Source organism: Athalia rosae, chromosome 6, assembly GCF_917208135.1.
Source record: "Athalia rosae chromosome 6, iyAthRosa1.1, whole genome shotgun sequence".
Classification (NCBI taxonomy): domain Eukaryota; kingdom Metazoa; phylum Arthropoda; class Insecta; order Hymenoptera; family Athaliidae; genus Athalia; species Athalia rosae.
In genome coordinates, this window is record NC_064031.1 from 9489915 (window position 1) to 9509801 (window position 19887).

Sequence of the window (19887 nt, forward strand, 5' to 3'; positions counted from 1 at the left end):
GCGAGAAGGCGGGAACAAAGCAGCGCGAAAAATTTAGTTCATAAAATTTAATATTAAATCTAGAATTTTGATGTAAATGAATTTTTGCACTTTTGAGTTATGTTTCATTTCTGATTATTTAATTGTTTTTATTATGATTGTTCAGTTGTTGTTATAACTTCATTATGCAAAGGATTACATCACGCTGATTACACAATTAAAATTTTCTAAATCGTTTACAACAGACTTATTACAGTAGCTTTATATACAAATAATATATTTAAAACAATAATCGATAATCCCCCATACCAGAGTTCCAGAATTATGCTGCATGCATTTTTTGGTCAATTATTATTATGTAGACAAACTTAGCAGTTATACGATGAAATTTAAATATATTGACTAGAAATCATGCTTGTGCCCTCAAAATTTTTAAATATACATTGACTGACTGATCTAACAGGATTTTGTAAAGAAATTTCTGTGCAATTTATTGATCCCCGTTCTCTGTGATAGCTGATATTCAAATGAGGAAATTCATGGTTTTACAGAACAATATTGTCAATTAAAAAAATTATAACTATAATAAATATTCGTAGAATGCTAATATCATGAGTTCTGCAATAGTAGTTTTGTCAAGACGGTACATATTTTAAAAAATATAATACTAATTAACAACGCTAAAACATCATCAATCAAATATTCTGTTAGAAAGAAATCTTGAGTGATTATTTTACTTTTAATGCTTGCGCGGTATGGATTAGCGATTAGCACATTATTCTGGTAGTTCTGCATTGCTACTTTGAATACTTTGTTTTCTAGCAATAATAATAGACATTGTGGATCTGGTTATCATGATTTTTTTTAGTTTTTTTTTCTTTCTGTTACAATATCAATCCCGCTTCAGGTAAAACCATTTAAGATATTTATACATAAACACGTTCATCATTGTATATCAATATCTGACTATTAATACATTCTTAAATAATAATATTCTATCCACTGCACCTGTGAGACCTTATCATATATTTTGCTTTTCTACGTTTAACCAGACTAATAATTGAGGAATAAACATAATATACCAGAACCAAGCTTTGATTATTTAAACAATTCACCTGATCATCTTCAAAATTTTATAAAATAGAAGAAGTTACTCAAAATGGCAAAGGCTTGATTTAAATAATTGGCACTATCCGATGAGAATTTTCAGATAATTCAAGTTCTTTTAACTTATAAGAGGGAAGTTATCATCTGTGATCAAACGACCGTTATCAATTATCGTATTGATAATAAACTCATATTAATTCATTGTCATTCGAGCATTCATTGTCCTGTTGGTTTTACCAAGAAAAGTATATTTTCATGACTGTAGTATTCGTCTGGCAACAGACAAAGCCAAATCTTAGAAATGCACTAATTATGGGTTGTAAATCTACCGTGATTATAGAATTCAAACAATGTCATATCCGACTTCTGTTTGTACTCGAACTGACTGAATTCTAGATTCAAGGAAAACATGGCAGCTATTGAATTAATGATAGATGCGAAGAGCATCCCTCGGTATTGATTCAATCACGCTGTATAATATTAGCCAATGCAATATTTTCATAGAAAAAAACTGAGAGTCAATGCACCGTGTGAATTACTTAAAAATCAAATAGTTTTTAGATATTGTTTTAAAATCATTTGTGAAGATCAAGCTTTAGATTGCAGTGCAAATATCAATATGGTTAACGAACTGTTAACGTGAAATGCTCAATAGATAAATGAGATATTACACCATTCTCTGACATCGGCTCATAGCTGGCTACTTTATTGTTTGCTAAGCGTAAATTATTCAACTGATCGTGAAACTTAATTCCTTAGCTATGGTCACTAAAACTAGTACGTGAACCACCTTACATCTAAAAATGACCAATAACTTTACCCTCCAAAATTGTCAGATTAGTCTTGTTCTCATTGCTGCAGTCAGCTAAATTATTGGCCATATAATAAGACTAAAGCACTAGACCTACGTTTACTCGAGTATATTAATTTCTTTTTCTCTTGGATATAATATAAAGTACAGTATTCGTGTAATCTGATAATTTACCAAAGATACATGAATTTGTTTAAACTGATTTTCCATTCATTTTTAAATAGAATTATCCCATTGTTCAAATAAATAATACAACTCTAATACCAAAGCAAAACCATGCTTCGTAACAATTTACAGTTTTACGTAGAATGTAGATAATATACATGCTACAAATCTTATTGGTCTACATCATACACAAATGTCTACATTTATTTTAGCTATAGTATCATTGCTTGTAACAGTAACATTATTACTACAATATTTTCTTTTTTTTTCTGTTTTTACTTACACAGATACAGTATTGTCTATTATGTAGTTGTATGGCTTGCGTTATAATGATATCAAGAGCCAATGGGTGTACATGCTTATTTCTTTTCATCGCATTGTTCTACTGTGCCAGTACTAAAATATGTTATTTTCACTCTGAACCGTAAAATCCATAATTTAAAAACAATCACACGCATCAGCTCCGTAAACGGAAAGAGAATTGTCTCGCTTCAATGTATATCATAGTTGTATAAAACGAAACGTCCTTATAAAATAATATAATACAAATGTTACGTGGTTCAAGAATTATCAATATTTCATTGTATAATATCAAGAAAGTAATTATAAAAAATTATAAACAGTAATATATTTCTTTCTTAATTTAACACTGAACGCTATAATATTGAAAGCTATAATTTGCTATTCCTATACTCTATTGCCTATATTCAAGATTATATGGGGTAAATATAGCAAACGTATTTCATTGCTTTCCTATATGACCAGCTGTATGTTTATGGATTCTGTTTTTGTCACAAATATCAGATTCACAATTATCTATTCTTTCTCAATGAATTTATATGTATATTCACCCATCCTACCTTCATTTAATTCTATATTAACAGTGCCTATCTGACTCAGTTATCGGACAATTTTGACGAATTCAAATCATCCTTGCACTCGGTTTACACATGGCTTATTGTTTGAATAGATATACGTATCAAAACTGTTCAAATAGTTTTCAAAAATTTATTATCTTGATATGCAAATGAACTGTAGCATGAAATTTCACGAGGTGTCGCACTAGCCGGCCAGTAGCTAATGTGATCACTCTTTGAAACTGGGATGTATCAAAAAGAAATGGAATTAATTATTATGAAATTTTTTTTTTTTGTTGTTCATGTCAAATTTCTAGCCTGGAATTAAAGTAAGCTGTATTCAAGAAGTAAGTACAGAGTCCTAGTAACTTGATATTAATCACAGATTCAAATCGCAGTAACTCATGACGTTGTCATTGCCATGGGAAAGCACGTCCTCTGATTTATTGTCAATTTCGAACAGTTTAAACTGAAGTTACCCTGCACATGTCAAATGTTATTAAAACAAGGGTCTTCTTTATTCTGTATTAACAAATGTTTTCAGTTCAATGCGTATAGTATTAGCAACAGTTTTAGCTGCCATGCGAAACCTACGTTCTGTAAAATGAGTGGATGATCACGTCAGCAACGCATATTCCGCTAAAGAATTGCAATAAATTTGTTGTGCAGGACTTTGGGCACACTTATACGGATCTAGCATGAATTCTACTTCTTCACAGAAGCTTCAGTGACATTCATGACTATGTACAAATCGTCTAAAATCTACTCAGAAGAGAACGGCATATATACGATAGAAAACTTCATTTAACAGCATTAAGTGTTGGATTCTGTAGAATGTTGCGATCGAAGTGCGGAGTAGCAACCTTGACAGACTCTGACAGGTTTCAGAATGCCCAATCTTGAAATCTTGGATTCAAATCTACTGCATCTTAATACAGAAATTTTTTTCACAGTCAAAATCAACCTACCTGAATTGATATTCTAAAAATAATTACCCCTAATTTTCAAAAAAAGAACCCAGTATCATCATATGTTAAAATTATTATATTTGGTTTGTTACTTACTTTGAGCAGAATACTAGTCCACAATTCCTGCAGTGATGTCGTCGTTCATAGAGAGTAAACCTGACTCCGCAGCCGGCACACGAATCCGCACCTTCATCTTTAAGCCAATGATCTGCAACAGTTCTGCCTGGTTGTTCGCATACGCTCCAAGAAAACACACGTCCTCTAGTATCTCCGACATAGACCGCCCTGTGGTCTCTGGAATGACATAAAAAATAACATTAGCATTCTCAGAAACAAGCAGAGCCTATTCGAGCACAAACAAAGATATGAACCTTTGTATTCATCCAACTTACCTGGACACTGCTAGTGCAGTGATAGACGCAGGTTCAGCATTGTCTTTACGATCATAAGCAGTGTGCATGGTCAATTTACTTCTAAATACTAATTGTCTTTGCCATTTAAATCCGTCCCTTAGAATATTCTGTGGATTTATTTTTTTTGGTTTGGTATCAGCTTCAGTGACCATTACAAAGCTATCGGTAAGACTTGTATCGCTTTTACTAGCTCTCAGCGCACCCTCGGTAGGATCCCCAACACCAACCACCGATTCGCTATGAAACAAGATTTTTATCAGTTAAAACTATTAAAAGTACAAGACTTTCTCCAAATATAATATGATTATTAGATACCTGATCTGAGCACCTTCGCTGTCAGCTCGCCCACCACCTTCACTTTTCCTGAACAATGGATTGCAACGACTTTTTCTTCGCAATACTACAGTAGCTGCATGATTACTCTGGCGGGTGGGTTTACTGCTAGAGCCATTGCTCGATTCATTATCAGAGCACTCTTCTTTTTCCTCATGAAGCCGAGATGTTTCTTTTGCATTCTCGGTTTCAGAGAGACTGCTTTCTGATCCACTCTTAACCAGCATACCTATCAATTCATAAATCATTCAGTTAAAAACTAACGATACACTTACTTATTAAAATATTGCTTCATACCTGAATTTTCGGTGGACATACTTATTTGTTTAACCAGATCATGAACTCTTTTTTTCGTATTCTCACTATCATTCTTCACATTAGATAAGTCTGTCTTCATATCTTTCTTGACCTCACTTTCTTCCGCTTTCTCCTCCTCAGCAGGAACTTGAACATAATCCATTGACCACATCTGGAATAGTGTGATTAGGAATATTCTGCACACCAACTATCAATTCGTCTCAATGTTAGAATTGTGGTTACTCTTACCCTAGCTACTCCATCGGTTGACCCTGTCATTATAACGTTCTGCGAATCCCATTCGTGAGTCTGACTGAACGCTACACACAAAATTTGTTGCATTCGATCAGCGCGACCTACGCAAGTATTTACACTAGCAAGTTCTTCGCCGTTGATACTCCAAACATGTAGCCAAGTAGCTGCACAAGTTGCAATGTCTCCCTAGAAAATAGAAGATATATTTGATAGTGATTGAAGACAACAAGATTTTCATGCAGCAGCAATTTACCGTTAAATCATTTATGGCAACTGCTGCAACTGGACCTGCATGCCCTCTGAGTTGTCGAACAAAAAGGCAGCGGGAGAGATCCCAAATAATTGCAGTGCCATCTCGTGAACCAGAAACAATAACGTTGTATGCCGGACTCGAGGCTAAGCAAGTCACAGCGTCGGTGTGACCATATAAACATTGCTTAATTGATAGCTGGCGTTTGGCGTATTCCCAAACCGTTACAACCTTAAAAATGAATAAAAATTATCATCGGTGAAAGACATTTTATAAAATCAAAAGTGCCAAGCCAACGTGATCGAATTGCAGAGTAAAGATACATACCGAACTTGTCCCTGCTGTGACAATTTGTTTAGAAGATGGACAAACACATGATACGATTTCGCCGCTACTTTGCATCATTGCTTCGCAAACGAAAATTGCTTTCTCACTGTCGTAATTTCCTATTCTTAAAGAGTGGTCAGCAAATCCCCAGGCAACATATTTATTATACGACGGTGGTATTAGAGTTTTATTTTGTTCTACAGCCAACACAGCTTTGTCTAAATGCAGAATTTGACCAACAGGTCCTTTCAGTTCTGAAATACAAACGTCAAACTGTTAGGCTGATTACGAATACAGACACTATCGAACTATACAAACTCACCAAAAATTACAGAGATGAAGATCTCAACAGATTGAATATTCACCTTTAATTGGTTGCAGTGATGGTTTCAAGTTGTCAAGATTGTGGAAGAACAGTCTATCGGAGGTCGTGATACTTAGGCCTGGAGTAATAGGTCCGGGATCAATTACACTTGTTCTTTGAGTCATTTTTTTGGCAGGATGAGGTTTTTTGAATAGCTGCTTCGGTATTTGGCCAAAATTGTTAATGAATCCAATTGTTGCATTCTTCTTCAAAGGATCATCAATACTAGAGAACAAGTGAATAAATTCGTTATCACACTAATTCTGTAAAAATGGCCTAATGGCAATCGATCATGTAATGAGGCATAAAAGAAAGCATACTTATAAATATCAACATTTCCTTCATAGAAGAGATGGTGAAATACATTGACTGCATCTACAGCGGTTTGACCATTTTGTTTGTAGCCAAATATCAAATCTATCCACTGATGCAGGTGTTGCGAGATATAATCACATTCCAAAGCAAGTCTATGTACTCTAATAAATTCGCGAGGATCCTGCTTAGCCCAAGGAGGAAGAACGATATCACCAAGCTGTACGCCACTTTGCTTAGACCCTGGGACATGAATCACATGGTACATACCAACGATGAATTTTGCCATGAAATTTTGAATATCAAATACATTTGTTAAACAATGAATGATATTTATTAATACCTAAATCGAAATTGTTTGAATTGACGAGGAATTCTGGCAGGTAGAAGAACTCTGGTATGAGTTCCTTAACATCTGCCATATTGTGTTTAGACGCAGAGAGCCAAGCCTCTTTGATGCTATTGAACATTCTGTCCGCCAAATCAAAGTGACCACCCTGAGGAAATGAAAATTTAGTCAATCTATCAGGAAACGCACTATACTGTCGCTATATTAATTTTATCGAACTCACTTGTAACCTCAGAAAATGTTGTGTAAAAGGTTCCATTCTGACTAGATACGAACACACAATCATTGCTGATGAATAGTGAGTACCGTAATGATAAGGTGGAGTTTCTCCATGGGGATCATCCCATTCTTTATATCTGAGAAGGAGCATGGTTAAGTGTTATGAGTGAATATAAGGACCATTATACCATAAAAAAGTTTTGTATTAGATCTTACCTTTTCTTAAACTGCGATAGACGGTCTGGACTTTGGGCTCCCATTGGTCTGCTAAAATCTCTGAATGTTGAAGGGTCACTCAAATCGAGCTCCTCACTATCATAATCAGCCAAAATCCATGGGAATATCGGGTACTGCATCAAATCATTGTAGCTGCGACCCGCCAATGTATTGAGATGCATCAAGTATTGAAAATTGGATATTTCTCCCCTCTAAACGGATGAAGTAAATTTTAGATCACTCTGTTGACGCACCTGTCAACGCAAATCATATATTATTCTACTTACCACCCATCTCTGAGTGACTGACGTTTCACCGATCAAATTTGAAAGCAGACCGGTAGCTTGTTCTACGTTTGCGGTCCGCTTCTGACCTGCTACTGATTGTTGAGCACTATCAGCTATAGCAGTTGCAAACGTCATAAATCTAGAAAAAAATCATATTTTAATAATATGTATCCATTTCTTAATCTAACTTGAACCTTAATCACTGTAAAATTTACCGTTGATAGACTTTATTGCGAACTTTTCTTGGAAATGCTAATAAATAATTTCTCCCATCTCCACTAAATACTTCCAATGCCATTGGTTGCAATAAGTATCTCCTTTTATGTACTTCCCTGAAAATGAATAATGAAATCCCATTGAGTTAGTATTTCAAATTCACTACCGATTTGCATAGAATAATTATATTTCTACCGTATGTCTTCATAATTGAACTTAGAACATTGTCTCATTGCTCTAGATCTTCTTGGCGAGCCAGGTGATGGTAGTATGGGTTCGTAAGCCTCTGGTAAACTTTCAATATCTCGGATTTCACGAGATTTCAATAATGTGAATCCATCTATTACATAAAAATGTTCTTTGCCAAACAAAAGTAGCCCTTCAGTCGTATCCAAACCTTGTATTCTGGCACATCTGAACATGTGGCTTATCTAGAAAACGTAATAATCTTTTAGTTTCATGTATGGCTTACCTGAAATTTCCGTGACTTTTCTTCAATTCGAAACTTGGAAAGTTTACCTTTTCATGTTCTTCCAGTAATCTAAGAAGCGTCTGATTGTCAGGGACAGTTTGATTGTTCTCTTCTTCTTGCTCGATGTCTTCGGTTGCTTCATCGGGCTCACTCGCATGCCGTTCTAGAGTACAAGGTACCATGGGTGGTTCACTATCGGCAGAAGTCTCATTTACATTCAAAGGAGTATCATCGATTACTGGTTCACGTTCGCGTTCGAACATTCCAGCGGAATTTCCCAACTGTTTCAGGTAGTAATCTTTACTATCCATACTAGTTGCAACCTTGTATTTCAGTTGTTTCTGTGCATAAAAGATCATAAAATATTTATTGCGAATGCGTTATACACTTTGTAAAAAATACGTTCTCAACTCACGTTATCAGGATGTTCCAATTCGGGTCTGTACGGATAATGAATATAGAATAGATCATTTTTCATCATCTTTTTACGCATTCTACAAGGTCCCTCAGTCATATCCAGCATCCATTTATCAAGTCTAGTGGAAGTTGGAGGTCCCCAAAGTCCACGTTCCCGAGTAAGTTCTGTTTCTGTCTGGAGCCATTCCTGTAAAAATGCAAAACTCGTACATCACTTGAACGGTAACGACTTAACTGAAATTGAAGCCACTTGAATAAGAATAAAATACCTGGTAAACATATCGCTGTGTATGCTCATTAGTATGCTGATGTTGAAGGCGTCGGGAAGCAGCGAGTTCTCTAACCAAGGCAACATGTTGTTCTGTCCATTGAGCGACAGTATTTTGATGTAGCCTAACTCGTACACGCACAGATTCTTCTTTTCTGACCTTAGTTCTGCTAGCTAATCTTGTTAACCCACCTGTGACCTTTTGAATTTTCTATAACGAATCGAAAAAAGGTTTGTTAGTTATACATCGCTTAAAGTGCCTTGTAGCTCTGAAATTATGAAACGCGTTTTAAGTCAACTCACGGACTGTATCTGATTGTGCAGTTCCCAAGGTACTCTATACGAAGCTTTCCTTTCAAGATCAACATAATTGAGCCACAATTTAGTGGCTGCTTCCAAAACTTGATCTCTCACAATAGCTAGATCAGGTGCTCTTTCATTGCCAGTAGGGGGAACAAGAGTTACTTTGAAAACTTCCTCAATGGCTGGTTTTTTACAGACATATAATTCTTCCCACACTCTCATCGCTGCAACAGCCATTAAGTTATGCCCTTGATGTGATGTCAATCTGTCGTCGCTTGCCTCGACTTGATGATTTACATGCCATGTCGTTTTCATGTTTACATCCAACATAATTTTCAGATCCGCTGTTAGTTGGAGAAGGCAATACGTCAAGCACCCAATGAATTCCAATTCATGGTTTCCCGCCCCAAATACCAACAACCTATGTATCACGATTGAGAGTCAGAATTATATTTGTCACGTTAGGTATTGATTACTTCACGGATATTTGAAAAATCCATCATAGCTACAACCTTGCTGATTGAGCATTTACCTGTGATTCGTTAGTTTATGTAATGCTTCCAGCACAGCCATTTGATCAGCGATAGAATCAGTTGCTCGAGAAAGTAGGAATAGAATCGTTCTATTAAGACAATGATGAAGTCCTTCCATGCTAACTGCACCAGGCCGACGCTTTGCTTGTCCAATGAGTTTTACGATAAAGTCAAATACTTCGTGTGGATCTTTGGTTAATGCTCCTTCATGTTATTAAGAAACAAGATGTTAGTGGAGATTATGATACAATGCATAGATAGGTAGATTGCTAAATCTTACCTTGCCATAATTTATCGACAATTCTGGCAGCTACATAACAAACGTTACTAGTTATATTATTCGCAGATCCACCCGGTACCACAGGTAAGGCAGCTTGTTCACCGATTAAAACATCTGCTGCCAATAAATGCTCCATCAAGATGGATAATACTTCTGTCTGGTAACGAGTCTGTTGACTTGTGGATGCATGTTCAGGCCATGCTTCTAATACCAGATCAATTGATGGAGGAGCCTTTGCCGTGACTGGCAATGACAACGAGTCAACTATAATGACGCGAAGGAAGTCCATGACAAATTTCTTAGCTAAATGATTGGTTAGTCCAATATCTTTTGATGGAGACCTCACTAATACTGGTTCCTGTAACAGAATAGTTTAATGTCAGAAGAATTTAATACTAGGCTTTGGTATTACCATAGCAAGATTTATTCATCAAAGTACCTCATCTGCAGGAGTACTAGCTCCACTACTATCTTGACTGCAACTCGATGGTTTTGGAAATAATGTCCCTGCCAGTGCACCCAGCACTTCAGCAGTCATGAATACTTGCATAAAATCGGTGAAGTTATGATAAAGGAAGAATAGAAATTGTATGATTGTCACTGGATAGTCATTAAGCCAATCGGGTAAAACATCCGACCTGTCAAAAATTAGTCAAGCTATCAGTTTAAAAAATCACAAAGTATAATTCAACGTTCGAGCAGTCCACCTACCCATTCAAATGGCTGTTGAGCATGGTGCGAACCATAGATAGTAGGGCGACAACCGCTTCAGGGCAGAGATTAATTTTCCCAGTGAGTAAAGCAAGAGACTGATTGGTTGGCACACCAAACATGAAACTCCAAACATTGTCCAAATCCAGCTGAATCATTTAAGTTTAAATATATATGTAATTTCGAATGAGTTTAGTTTTCTTGAGGATGAACACAGTATAATCATAAGCATAAATACCTTTGTATCGGCAGGTAAAAGTTTTACTGGTTGGCCCATCATAAGGGCTATAAATAAAAAGTACAATTCCGGAACTAAATCAACATGTTGCGGTAAAAGCCATCCTAAATGCTGAAATCCCGGTACATGAAGACCAACAGATTTGATTTCTCCACTCGGCATCTGCTGATGACATCCTAGAATAAGTCGAAAGTTTTAATTAGTTACTGGACAACAAAGTAGCTCAAGAAGTATGTTCTAACAATAAGAATTACCAAGAGCCAAAGCCATTCTATTATGATCGGTATGTCTTAGCCAACCACCATTGCTTGTTCCATCTTTGAACTTTTGTAAAATCGGTTGTACTGAAGTAATTGCTACCAATATACGTAAACCCCAAACAACGGTGGTGCTATGAAGTCCTGATTGTAGGAATAAAAGCACCCAATCAAGTCCCAATACTTTGACAACATCGTCGCACATGCTGTAAGGGTAATAATTTGAGTGGGATTATTCAGTATCTGGGTTAATTAATCTAAAGATGTTATATGGATGATTTATGATACCCACCTATTGATTACTTTCATTCCATTGAACAACAACGAGTGCAGTAATTGCAGACATCTATTCCTCAGTAAAATATTTTCACCTTCTCCTTCCTTACCAATCTCTCCCTCTCGTAGAACAAGATGTTTCTCTGAACCAACTGGTAAAGTAGCTACGATAAATTGTCCGAACCTGAAATATCAAACAACAACGTGACCTACAAATATTCATAGAATGATCAAACAAATCTGCTCAAAATTTTACCATAAAAGATCAGCCTGTCGTGGCTGGCTAAGAAGTATGCTTAGCAATACCAGAAGGACCTGTCTGGTACTATTCTGTTTTACATCGCTGAGAATATGTAACAATTTATGTACAAGTTGAAGATCCCGCATTATCCGAAGATTGGTTCGTTTCTCACTTGACTCCGCAATTAATTCATACAAATGTTCAAGAAGTGAACGAAGAAGCTCTCCAGGTGCTTCATGCCAAACCTACAGCATGTATATTATAAAAAAATATTTTATAGATGTCAATAAAAATCGTAAGATCCGTTGAGGGAAAAGGAATAATTGCATACCTCCAAGTCACACAGAAGATCTTGAAATGCTGTCAGATTCGGAATTGCACTGGTTTCTCTGCCGCTATCAACTGTGCCAACTAAACTGAACGTCAGATGGAGAATGTGACTGTTGAGTAGTGGACATTTTCTTCTTAATAGCATAGCTAAGGTTTGGTATCCTCTTCTTCTGTCCATTTCTTGTTGAGCAGCTTGATTAGATCGGACAACGCATACCAAAGCTTTTACAGCTGCATAGAGGGATTCTACATCCTGAGCCATTGCAATTAGCCCTGTAGAAAAATTCATAGATTTATTACAACTATAACTGGTATTGCTGTTACTCACTGTTATGCTGTTATATTGCTCACCAAGTAGAACTGAGCAGCCACCAACATTATCTATCATAGTAGCGACAGGGCGAGGACTAAAGACTCTCACCCCAAGATAGCCCACAACAACCCCACCAAGTGCTCTTGCTGGGCCACTCAAGTGCCCTGCCGAGTTGTGCAGCACTCGAATGGGAGTAGCATTCTCATGAGAAGACATGCCCAACTTTCAGAATAATATTCACAACATTAGGGTAAGATTTAGAATCAAATTAACGAATAAACATACAACTCTGCCAGGTAGCAGCATAAATTTAGATGTAGAAAATGGAACGATCGATACCTGTTTGGCTATTGATTTATTGTCTGCTCGGCTGTAGACTTTTCTAATTTTTGCAAGAGTTAGTTGAGACATGGCTTTTGCATTTAATCCAAACACAACCTTCTCTTCAGCCACCAGAGATGGCAATGGCTCAGGGCCTGTACAACAAAAGTAATTGAATTACGCGCAGAAAAAAAAGTAATTTTGATAGCAAAAAAATTAGGCGATTAAATTGCAGGCTGTGCTGTTGGTATGGGCTGCTGTAGGTCATACGAAGCGAAGAATAAGTATTATCTCCTGAATATAATTGACTTGAATTCTGTTGCAAATGTATGCAAGTGGCATTTATTCTTTTAGAATCAGATCATTGTTATGCAAACTACAGATATTTCAATCCAGACGCGTACCACTTTTGTGTCTACTGACAGTAGATAGAGACGAAATTGTTACCATTTATGACACTATAAATAGGTAATATTCAATCAATTTGACTCACCTAATAACTGTGGTGCTTGTAAGCTTCCCATGTAATGTGGTCCCAGTTTGAATAATACTGCTATATTTTGGGCGTTGAATACTTCTTCAACAAGGTGACAGGGCCCTTGCTTCCAAGTCAGCCTAGAGTATCTTCGCCAACACGGTGGTGTACCAATGTATCCATAAACGGGTGATGCGACTGTCAAATTAGCCACACCACCACCAGGAGTTTGAGATATATAATGCAGCTAAGGGTAGAACAATTAATGAAATAATTAGACTAATGGTACGAATTCGGAAAGGGGAATGCAGAAAGGCGATTAGAAATATATATAAGAAAAGGAACCTTCTGACTATAAATGTGTTGGCCATCTAAGTATAAAGAAAAACTGGAATTCTTCAGTACAGCGCGATTTAAAACAATAGCAATATGATGCCATTGGCCCTCATGAAGTAAATCTGGACACCATACTCTTGCCCCATATTCGCCTGTCACTTCTGGTTCCCATTCACCGACATCTGAAGATTATCATAATGAATGAAAATGATTTTCATCATTGGATTCCAGACTATCGTGAAATCAAATTTGACTGAAAGTCTTACTTTGTGGCAAAGGAGTTTCGTGTGTTGAGACGATTATGGCCTTATCTCTCGCACTGAGAACTGCTGTCAGGCATATCAAATCTCTTGCAGATTGGGGACTACGGACGAGCGTTAATAATCTCACGCAATGTGGATCAGTTCTCGGATCGCTAAACTTGTCTACACATATCCAGGTGCTAAATGTCAGTCCAGTTTGTGGTGGAAACAATCGATCACCTGAGAGATTATGATTATTTTCAAATTTTCGTTTTAGAAAAATATCAAACACACCCTGTTTCAGCTCTGACAAAACTTCATTATCTCAGACTGAAATACAGAGAAATAGTACAAGGAAGGGTAACCGCGAAGAACTGAAGCTCAGATGAAGCTCTTTCACAGTAATAATAGTACTGCAATCATTCAATTTAGACTGCGAGTGTAGGATGTAATCATTCAGCAGATACAACAATGAAAATATCGCCGTTTTTTATTTATTGGTCTGTAGGTGTCAGTTTGAGATATGTAGCTGAACGACTACAACCTACACAAATAGACTCAGATAGATAATCAAATTATTACGAGTAAATATAGTTCAATTTACAAAAAAAAAACAATGCAATTTTTTATAAACCTAAAAGACTTCATTCAAAATCGGACTGACGAATCTTTGATAAAAATACCAATTTTCGGATGAATAACTCAAGCAATCCACTTACCAGAGCCAATGCCTCCAATAACAGTATTGTCTGCAGTAACAACTGTAGGAGGAACAGTACTTTGTGGAGCAACACTGGGCAAATATAGACAAGCAAAACCTTCAGCACTCATATCAAATTCTACAAATGGTGGTAGAGTACACGATCCATGGGCTCGAAAATCCTTTGGTGTCGTCATTGATACTAAAGTTTTGATTCGAGTTAAGGGAACAGGTCCGCCAGGCTTAGGCTTATTTGGCTCAATATCATCTAGTGAAATGCAGCATAATGGATCTCCAAGCCGTAAAAATTCTCTGAAATGTCAATGAGATGCTTTCATCGTTGCTAGAGCATAAGCGGTACGAATTTGTTTGTTGAAAGATATTTCAGTCAACTAAGAATCAGAATTATATAAGGTACCTCAAGTCTGTGGGTTCTAGGGATTGTGCAGCAAGCCTTTCAATTATATATTGCAGTGGTTGATGCAGCGGATGTGTTTCATCCTGTAGAGCAACTTTGCCCATAGTCAACAATTCACTAGCCATTCCAGCTTCACACATCACTTGCTGATTTCTCTCTGAGCGTACCAAACTTTTTATAACTTCAGCTATATACAATTGCAATGCCAGAACCATTTGTTTTTCTGATTCATCTGCTATCGACGGAAGCAAATGAAGCATTCCAACAACAATCCCAGGATGTATAACAATTGGTTCGGGAGTTGGAGGATTCAAGTTTAGTGAATTGACAGTCGAACGTTTACCACTACCTGGCGAATCGAGCGACTTTTGATGCTGAAATTAAATTCTTTATTAAATACTCGTACTTTAGATGATTGCCATACAAAACTGGCCAAGGAATTGGCAGGCTATCAGCTTACCTCAATATTAACATGTCTATGACTTGGTGATCGAACTCCGACCCCTGTCATGTTAGGTTTATCAAATGCATCTAATGCGACGTCATACAGCAGTCTCATTATTAAACAAGCGTAAGCAAGTGCCTTAGGCATTTCGCTAGGAAATGCTGGATCCAATACGTTGCTGGTGAATAAAGAATGTAAGGCGTTGTGATGATTAGAAGTTAGAACTACGTCAGAATTATTCAGCTTCGTTTGCGATGAAAAACAGCCGAGTAAGCGTAGAGTATCGCACAAACTTGACTGACATATCTATGGGTAAAATGAGAAAAAATACAATGATTACTTTTATGTTCTATCTTTTGAGTTTAAAATTGGAAAATATTGACCAATATGGAATTGTTGAAAAAAATACCTCGTGATGGAAAAACTTTGCATTGGCTGGCTCAAATCGCATAGCAGTACTTATTGTGTGGAAAACCACATGTAACAATGTTAGAAGTGGAGATTCATCTCGAACCGTCTGTTGCGATATATCGTTGCATGGCTCATTATTTTCTATAGGTCGAGGACCTAGTTGACTCTCAAGAGAAACAAGAACTGACATTACATAAACAAATCCCCCGACTTTACGGAACACAGTCCTCGTTCGATGAGACTCTCTCAAACAAGCAAGTAATGACTGCAAAAGACCGGACAAAATTAGACAAAATCAGATTGTTTCTCTTATCGCTAAAAAAATCTATAACCACACCTCTTACCTTCAAAATATGGGTTTTCAAAACCAATGCATTTGGCAGAGCAGAATGCATCACTCCAAGTAATGTGGCCATATCGTCATCACCACCAGCACTTATTACCAATTCTCTGACAATTCCAAGAGCTTGGTGCCTGCAATCAGTGTATGGCACAAGATTGTGGGAACAGCGAGCTCCTCCACATTCTCTGAATACATTAGCATTTTGAACATTGCCAGCTAAGAGCGTTGTCAGTGCTTCCATGATTAAAGCACCCAGTCGCTCCTGATCGGGGCACATTTTATATTCTAAAAAATAATTAATTTCACATTGCGAAAAATTTTCAAATATTCAGAGCAATATATCGAATATGTATGTATATGGTCCACACCTAATCCTTGATCATGGGCAACTTGTTTATCCTTCAATAACGTTGCGTATCGATGCAGACAAGTTACAAACACCTCCAACATTCCAACTTCTCTATATACTTCCTTGAAAATAGTATTGTGCCTGAAACAAATTGAAATTGAAGTAATCAGAATTTCTAACTAAAAATTTTAGAAAGTGGGAAATAACAGTCAGATCATAATGGTTAGTTACCTAAGTATATTGAGGAGTGTTTCCAAACACATAATACTGCAGCTGACAGAGTTGTTGGATTTTAATAATATCGAAAGTGATATGAGTTCTTTGCAAGGTACGAAGTTTAGTTGAAATACTATGAACTCAAGTAATTGGAAAAATTTTTCTTGAATTTCAGGATTTTTGAGGTGAATTTTTTCTGCGAATTGAGACAGCGTATTTTGTCCTTCAAGAATAAAATAATTTGCATTGTCGCTGTGGTAAACACTAGATATAGCATCCAGTATGGTACAGCACAGAAGCGGGGAGTTAGATTTTACAAATACAGACTGCAGGACTTGGAATGCTTGTATATTCCGAACGCTCCCACCTAAAATTGAACTATTCATATCATATCCACTTCCAACAAACATGAACGGTAACATCACACTATATCATCGAAATATTTCAGAACTGATGAGAATGACACCTACCTCGGTTACTTGGTTGTGGTAAAGTAAAACCAAGCATTTGAAATAATGAGCCCATACTGGCTTGACTCGGCTTTAATTCAGTATGGCCGCACATTGTCAACGAAGCTAGCATTAGTACAAGATTTCTTATAGCATCTTGAGCTTCTGCTCTACCATCCTGTTCTAGTCTTGAAGGAGCATGCCTGTGAAATAATTTCAAATAAGTATGTATAAGATACACATGGTAGGGGTACATAAACTCTTCTACTATTTCTTACTTCAACAAAAATTCAGATAAGAAGATGTATCCTTGACAAGCTCTGAAGTCATCTAATAGTGTTTGGGATACTTCACTAGAGTCTTTTAAAAAACAAAATACTGTTACAAACATCTCGACAACTTCCAGAGGTGCGAGTTCAGGTACCCTCTGCATGTTATCTATGCAGTGTGCTATACATCCCTTATCTGCAAAGTGTGAGAAAAATTTTCAATGGTATAGCCTTGCCTAGCCTTGGTTTTCCTACAGATCAGACTGTATCCAGGACTATTACTTACTGTGGATATAAGCAACCACGTTTTGTGTTAGGCCATGTCGAGACAAGGTCATTAGCACCTCAGCGGCACTTTTACGCCACATTACATTATATTGTGGACACCAGCTAGTGATAGCAGAGAATAGTAGAGTCAAATCATCTTTCCTAGCAAGCTCCTCTGCTGGGTATGGATGACTGCACAATCTGACCAACACCTGTTTTCGAATAATCCCATACTGATTAATTCAGAAATTCGGTGTTATTAAGGAATATCTATTTTCATTTTCTCATGATAAAATTATGTTTACAAAAGTATCGAAAAATCTAACCTGAACGAATATTTTCTGTAATAAGATCCTACGTTCCCTTGGAGTAAATTCACTATTAGCATCAGCTACATCAGCTTCAACTTCACTCATTTCAGGCAAATCGAAGAATAAATAAAGACATTTTACTAGAGTTGATGGTACTGAGGCAGTTGTCATGACCTGGGAATTAATTTTTCAATAAATTGAATAAATCAGAAAACAAAATCTTTACTTCAAGTTGTAATACCACGGTACGATTGTTTTACCTGTATGAGGGATGTATCCCCAGCGGCTAAAAGATTCAAGGCAGAAAGTAACATCCATCCATTACTGGATTCTTCGCTATTTTCTATTTCGAGAAATTTAACAATTGCACAACTAGCTGTCTCTGTGCTCTGGTTACTGGCTCTTCTACGAATTTCCGAAACCATCAATTTTGAAACTTGCTGACTGAATGCTAGTATATCCCAAAACTTTTCATTCATATCACCAGACGGACTTGACCCAAATACCTTAGATTGAAAAAATATGATAGTAATAAATTCAGGGAATAAGACTGTCGAATTTTAGTACTTGCAGGGTATCTAAAACGTTTACATTCTAACACAAATTCACCTTGCAGAACAGCGGCAGCATGTTATAAAGCTTATCATCTCGTTCTGCTTCATTTAGTGGATGCGGGGGATGCGTATACTCTGAGAACAGCTTCTTAAGGTGCATGAGACCCAAGGCTGTATGTTGTGGGTTTGCTCCACCAGCCCCATCATCTATACTTCCACTCGCCCCAGATCCAACACCTGATACGCTGTTGCTCCCTCGCAACTTTCTCATAATGTTCATAGTTGCGGATTTTCTTTGGAATTAAAGGAATTAAACACTGTTATAATCCCGAAAGACTGTAGTAAGGAGGAATCGGGGAATTATATATGTTATCAGGTACTAGCCGCAAAGAGCACCATTATTTCATATATCACTTTCAAGGAGCAGATAAGAAATCAACCACAATGTCATTGTTTCATGTAATAACCACGGGGATTTCATGAGTAATTAGAAACTCTGATTAATAATGACATCCTACTTCATCTTAACTATTACTTCATTGCAATATAGATAATACATCAATATCAACACAGATTTTGGATTTATACAAACTGTAGTATCAGTTATTGTTATTAAATATAAGTGAATATGATAAATAGATTTACAAATGATCAATTGTCAATTATACATGATCACTAATCTCAAGCAAACGAGTCAATGCCAAACCGCATTGACTAGAAATATTAATAAACACTGGCATGTCAGCTGACGTTGTCAATTCTGAGAGAAGCTGAGTAAGTAGTGTAAATTTCTATATCAAGTTACAATGAGAGCGCTGCTTAATTTATCATATAAAATCACTTGTCAAATACACAGTCTACCTCAACTAGGAAATCAATGATGATAAGATGAAAATTTGAAGACTTCAATTACAAGACTGACGAATAATCAAATTATAATTATTTTTTCATTAGAATAGTTTGTTCAATTTTTCGTTTAGAACTCAAACAAACATAACCCACCCTGGCCAGTTATTATTCAACATACTCCGGATAATTATTATGAATTAATGTCATCTGATTCTAGCTAGTGATGATAATTGAGGAAGATTTCTTCGGCTCAATATTTACGTCCACCTTCTGTCAAATCGCCGTAGAAACGTCATTGGGGAAAATTCATCACCGAAATCGCACATGATTATTTTAAATAAATGACAGATACTTTTACGATACAATGTCTTGAGAACGGAGCAATCAGAGTTTTATATTTTACCTGTGACTGGTGATGGGATGAAAAATCCTACATTTTTTTCCACAAAATCACTTTTTCACCGTAGGCATTAAAATTTCACTGCTAGCAGACATTTTGACATTTGATGTAGGGCCCTCTCGGCACTCAACCAACGCGATACGTCGATACTTATCACGTGACCTATGA

At 36.6% G+C, this 19887-nt stretch overlaps 1 protein-coding gene across 1 annotated transcript; it reads right to left on the reverse strand.

The window, feature by feature from the left end:
- Nucleotides 1-97: 97 nt before the first annotated feature.
- On the reverse strand, nucleotides 98-19832 carry LOC105690388 (WD repeat and FYVE domain-containing protein 3). The gene is made up of 48 exons (XM_012408135.2): nucleotides 19723-19832; nucleotides 18526-18763; nucleotides 18177-18422; nucleotides 17932-18090; nucleotides 17625-17817; nucleotides 17348-17534; nucleotides 17091-17272; nucleotides 16636-16987; nucleotides 16424-16545; nucleotides 16057-16340; nucleotides 15711-15977; nucleotides 15317-15607; nucleotides 14857-15230; nucleotides 14458-14750; nucleotides 13763-13978; nucleotides 13506-13678; nucleotides 13179-13407; nucleotides 12704-12840; nucleotides 12403-12586; nucleotides 12053-12324; nucleotides 11737-11966; nucleotides 11497-11664; nucleotides 11202-11410; nucleotides 10948-11123; nucleotides 10710-10858; nucleotides 10438-10636; nucleotides 9999-10356; nucleotides 9718-9922; nucleotides 9186-9606; nucleotides 8884-9093; nucleotides 8613-8801; nucleotides 8245-8538; nucleotides 7921-8156; nucleotides 7725-7841; nucleotides 7510-7648; nucleotides 7223-7434; nucleotides 7011-7143; nucleotides 6782-6935; nucleotides 6447-6681; nucleotides 6128-6351; nucleotides 5763-6016; nucleotides 5439-5666; nucleotides 5180-5371; nucleotides 4931-5102; nucleotides 4616-4862; nucleotides 4280-4537; nucleotides 3984-4181; nucleotides 98-3847 (listed from the first exon to the last, which is right to left on the reverse strand). Exons 2-48 carry the CDS (start codon nucleotides 18748-18750, stop codon nucleotides 3733-3735), a joined length of 10308 nt encoding a protein of 3435 aa, XP_012263558.2. The 5' UTR covers nucleotides 18751-18763; nucleotides 19723-19832; the 3' UTR covers nucleotides 98-3732.
- Nucleotides 19833-19887: the final 55 nt, after the last annotated feature.